The sequence below is a fragment of the Camarhynchus parvulus genome, chromosome 2 (assembly GCF_901933205.1).
Source record: "Camarhynchus parvulus chromosome 2, STF_HiC, whole genome shotgun sequence".
Taxonomy (NCBI): Eukaryota; Metazoa; Chordata; class Aves; order Passeriformes; family Thraupidae; genus Camarhynchus; species Camarhynchus parvulus.
In genome coordinates, this window is record NC_044572.1 from 150,046,225 (window position 1) to 150,051,340 (window position 5,116).

A 5,116-nucleotide genomic window follows, 5' to 3' on the forward strand; every position below is an offset into this window, starting at 1 on the left:
AGCTGGCCATTGCTTTGTAAGTGAAAACAAATGCAGATGAGGGGGAATGAGCCCCTCAATACCTGGAAATGCCAATGCACTTTTAATTTGCCCACGTACCTCCCTGCCACATACCTTGTTATCACGAGTATCACTCACACGGGCAGATAAATACCCGGAGCTGTTGATTCAAAGAACATTTTGTCCTCAGTTTAAACACAATGGCTCCACTCAGGGTGGCGCTGGGGGTGGAGAGCCTCGTTCACGGGGTGCCACCGCAGCCTCAGTGGTTCTGAAGAAATGCATAAGGCCGCCCTTGTTCGGAAGAATTTGGGGCTTTTTCCACTCCTGTGAGCACTTTGCCCAAGGGTAGGAGGGAAGAATCTGGGGCTTTTTCCACTCCTGTGAGCACTTTGCCCAAGGGTAGGAGGGGAGGCAGGGGTGGAGGGGAGCCCAGAGAGTGGCAGGGAAAGAGGAGAGGCACCAAACACAAATATCCCAACCCCACAAAGCAATCCCTCCCTTGGTGCTGCCAGCAGCTCCCTCAGGTGCCCTCCTCAGGGATGACCTTGCGGGCACGCCCGGCCTCCCAGGATATATAACCTGCCCCAGGAGCAAACAACCCAGAGAGGCAGCCCCAAGACAGGTTATTCCAAGATGAAGGCTTTCCTTGTGCTCCTGCTGGGAGCGCTCCTGTGCGTGGACTCAGGTAAGACCCCACAAAGGATCTGCCCTCCCATCCCTCCCTGCAGGTTTTCAGTCTGGAAGGAGGATTTGTGGTGGGGTTTGGCAAGGAGGGAAGAGATAGATGTTGGCACGTTGTCATCCCAAGGTATCTCCCTTTGGGTGGATGTTGAGTGGGAAAAATGCACATCCCACATGGGGATGGTGGGACCCCAGTGATGGGGAGAGAAGCTTCCAGGAAAGACAAATCCTGAATCCTGAATTAATCAAAATTCAAATTTCTTTTCAGCCAGATCATACAATTAAGGGGGAAGGGGAGGGACTAAGTGGGGTGGGAGGATTATTTTCCTTCCTCCCAGGATATCAAAATTGCAACATTTACGCAAGGTTTTCTACCAACTTTTTTTCTGATTCATCCTTTCAAAAGCGGACCCCAACTTTGCTCAGATTTTCAGAATTTTATTAGGGCAGTAAAAATGACTATGCCATGATGTGTTATTTTATAGACTGAATGGGTGGGGTTTAGATAATGTCAGGTTTTTACAGCCTCACTGAGAAGAAAACAAAAATGGGTTTAAAGCAGCTTTTCCCTATTACCAGAGAAGAGAAGAATCAAATTTGGGCAGTTTTTCAGTCAGCAGAGGATTCTTAAGGAATAAGCTGTGAAGGGCCTTGCACAGCCCTCAGAACTTTCTCCCTGCCAGCTTTCATCAAAACACTCAAAATTTGACTTTTACTGCTTTAAAATTCAGATCAGAGTGAGAACAGTGCAGCACTCAGACAAATTGAGGGTTGGCTCCTCACCTCTGTGACTGCATCAGTCATTTACACCAGGGAGGCTTGGACAGAAGGAGATCAAGTGCCTCAAATTGATTCCTTCAATCACTAATTTCCAAACAGGGCTTTTCAGTGTCCTAAATGAGTATTGAGATGCAAGTTTGGTGGTCATGGGGCTCAAGGAAATATATATATATATATATAAGTATTTATTAACTGACACTTGCAAGGCTCCAGTGACACCCTGGGGCACAAGTAGGTGACAGGAACAGGTAATTACACCCTAATCTCACTCCTTTGAGGACAATTTTTCACCAGGGGAGGTGCCAGGTTTTTCCTGCCTTTGCTGGATGCACAGAACAGCCCAGCAGGTGTGGCCAGCACTGATTTCCATCCCCTGTGGAGCGGCATTTCCATGAGGGGTGGTCAGAGAGGGGTGAAAGCCATTTGCCCTTTAATTTCAAGGAGGGCGTGATGGAAAGGGCGAGTCAAAAGTTAAGAACTGAGACAAGGGGCTGGAAGAGGCTTTGCAATTTCCTTCTTCATCCCTCACTCAAGGCCAGGTCAGATGGGGCTTGCAGAAACCTGGTCTGGAGGGATGTGTTCCTGATGATCCTTCCAACCCAAACCATTCCATGATCCTCTTCAAGCCCTGCTGTCCCTTTGCTCTCCTCTTGCTCCCTCACTGCACTGAGTACATCCAAAATATCTCCAGCACCTGCCAAACCTGGCTCCCACCTCAACCAGGTATATTATTATCCACAAAACAAAAAGGAAAAAACCCATTTTTTTCCAAAGCAGAGGAGATACCTTCCTTTGAAGATCTCCAGGAATAGTCCTGCTTCCCTATGGTTGAATTCTCTGGAGAGTTTTGGATAGATTGAAGATACATGAGAGGTGCAGAATTGTTCCCCACCTGCAGGGCTGGGTCCAGTTCTGGGGTCCAGCATCAGAAGGACGTGGAGCTGCTGGAGCCAGTCCAGAGGAGACCATGGAGGTCTCCATGGGGGTCTCCATGCTCTGAGGGCTGGAGCCTCTCTCCTCTGGAGCTGGGAGAGCTGGAGGTGCTCACCCTGGAGAAAACACCGAGAAGACCTTACAGTCGTTTTCAGTGCCTAAAGAGGCTCCAGGAGAGTTGGGGATAAATTTTTAAGAGGTCCCGTTGAGATAGGATAAAGGGTAATTTTTTTAAACTAAAAGAGGGTGGATTTAGGTTAACTATAATTAAGACATTGTTTATAATGAGAGTGGTAAAAAAAAAAATGATCAGGCTGCCCAGGGAAGCTGTGGCTGCCCCATCCCTGGAAGTATCCAAATCCAGATTAAATGGGGCTTGGAGGAACCTGGTCAACTGGAAGTTGTTACTTCCCACAGCAAAGTGGTGGAACTTGATGATTTTAAAGTCCCTTCCAACCCAAACCATTCCATTATTCCCTGATTTCTCTTCTAACCCCTCTTGGTCTCCTGCAGGTTCATCTTTGCAGTGCTACAACTGCACCCGTCAGCTCAGCAGCTCCAACTGCCAGACGGTGGAGACGTGCGGAGAGAGCGACGTGTGCAAGACGGACGTGATCCGTAAGGAAAAGCGGGGGTGGAAAATGTCTTAGTTGGGATGTTGGAGCCAAACCTCTTCCCAGCCTCAGGTGTCCCATCCGGGCTCACTCAGTCTGGATACACCAGGTGGTTTGGGCCAGCAAACCTCAGTGTGCAAGTGTCTTTCACTTGTGCAAAGTTAGGTTTATTTCTCTTTCACAGCACCAAAAATTATTTGCCTGCAAGGGCAATGGTTAATTTTTTTTGCGATATTTGCAAACATGAATTAGGATGGGAGGGGCTGAGCCTGGTCCAACCTGGTTGTGAAGTTAGGAGGTGCTGATTTGAGGTGAAATCAACTAAAATGACAAAATTTCGTCTCTGTGTCTGTGGGAAAACTTGAAAAAACTCAGATTTTATCCTCCTGTTCTAAATCTGGTGTGCCCTGTCCAGATCTGTGCCAACAGCTGAGTTGCTCTTGGACCTGGGGCACAAAACCTACCAGTGCCACATTTAAGCTCCTCTCTGTCAGGCAGTAGATGGGATATCTCCAGTAGGAATTATCCCAATTGGGAATGCGCAAATCCATGACATTCACATGCAGGAGAGCCAAGATGTTGTAGGACTCTTTGTTATTTGTTGCACGTGGCAAAAATTTGGTGCCCAGAATGGATTTTAGATCTCCTGGAGGAGAATGGGTCAAACCTCCTGGAGGTCAAAATCTGCTGGTAACCAGCGATTGCCAAAAATGGGCTGTACCTCTCAGAAACAAATCAAACAATAACTGTGCCATCTGAAATGGGAATAGCCGTGTTTCCATAATTTCCCAGGTGTTGAAAGGCTCCGTGCAACAATGTTTGGGATTGGGCTTCACATGAGAGAGGGCAGGGTTAGATGGGATATTAAGAAGAAATTCCTTGCTTTGAGGGTGGTGAGGCCCAAAGAAACTGTGGCTGCCCCATCCCTGGAATTGTCCAAGGAGAGGTTGGACAGGGCTTGGAGCAGCCTGGCCTAGTGGAAGGTATCTTTGAGCACGAGATGATCTTGAATGTCCCTGCCAACACAAACCATTCTGTGATTCTGATTTTTGTCCCACAGAATGAGCATCCCATTTTGCAATTCCACAAGTCTTGGCTTGTACTGGATCCTTGTAGTAATGGTCCTGCTTTCCTCCCAGGGGTAGTGGCCTCGTGGAAGGTGTCCCTGAGCATGAGATGATCTTGAATGTCCCTTCCCAATCCAAACCATTCTGTGATTCTGATTTTTGTCCCACAGAACAAGCGTCCCGTTATTCAGTTCCACAAGTCTTGGCTTGTACTGGATCCTTGTAGTAATGGTCCTGCTTTCCTCCCAGGGGTAGTGGCCTAGTGGAAGGTGTCCCTGAGCACGAGATGATCTTGAATGTCCCTTCACAATCCAAACCATTCTGCGATTCCGATTTTTGTCCTGCAGAACGAGCGTCCCATTATTCAGTTCCACAAGGCTTGGCTTGTGGAAGGCTGAATCTCAGGCTAACCCTAATGGTCCTGCTTTCCTCCCAGGTGTTGTGGGGCTCTTCAGCGTCATCAGCAAGGGATGTGACTCCTCATGTGAACCATCCTACCAGGACTTCAGCGTGGGCAACAGGAACATCTCCTGCTGCAGCAGCGACCTCTGCAACGCCAACGCCGCGGGCAGCGTGAGGTCCAGCTACGGGCTGGGCGGAGGGATAGCGGCTGGAGTGCTCTGGACCATCCTCAACAACAAATTCTGAGGAGCAAAGATGCCTCCCATGACCACAGAAAGTGCCAGAGCAACCCTCTAATAACAGGAATCCTAACCAGGAGCAGTGGGATGTGTTGGGCACCCAGCACCCCGGGAGCTGATGGCAACTCTTTGCCATATGATGGCTTCTGCTTTAATCTCATTGCAAAGCTCCAGTGCTACCAGATAAGGAAATGTGTGTTCATGTTATCTGCACAACACCTAAAATAAAGTTATTTCTCCACCAACTGTGTCTATTGCTCTGTCATCTATTTCTGCCCACAGCAGAGCTGCAGGTGGGTGTGTTATGTCTGGCCAATGTCCAGCCCAGGTCATTGCTGTGCAATGTGACCTGAAGTCCCTTTTATGACCAGGTAACCGCCTCAGAGGAGGAGGGAAA

At 48.6% G+C, this 5,116-nt stretch overlaps 1 protein-coding gene across 1 annotated transcript; it reads left to right on the top strand.

The window, feature by feature from the left end:
• Positions 1–636: 636 nt before the first annotated feature.
• On the top strand, positions 637–4,726 carry LOC115901413 (prostate stem cell antigen-like). Its single transcript, XM_030944069.1, has 3 exons — positions 637–688; positions 2,911–3,015; positions 4,515–4,726. The coding sequence occupies exons 1-3, from the start codon at positions 637–639 to the stop codon at positions 4,724–4,726; spliced, it is 369 nt and encodes a 122-aa protein (XP_030799929.1).
• The last annotated feature ends 390 nt before the right edge of the window (positions 4,727–5,116 follow it).

What these genes read in the sequence shown, in the direction of transcription:
- LOC115901413 (XM_030944069.1), top strand. Translation starts at nt 637, where the DNA reads ATGAAGGCTTTCCTTGTGCTCCTGCTGGGAGCGCTCCTGTGCGTGGAC. An exon ending in GCTCCTGTGCGTGGACTCAG is followed by an intron (nt 689 to 2,910) that starts GTAAGACCCCAC and finishes GGTCTCCTGCAG; the next exon opens with GTTCATCTTTGCAGTGCTAC. An exon ending in GTGCAAGACGGACGTGATCC is followed by an intron (nt 3,016 to 4,514) that starts GTAAGGAAAAGC and finishes CTTTCCTCCCAG; the next exon opens with GTGTTGTGGGGCTCTTCAGC.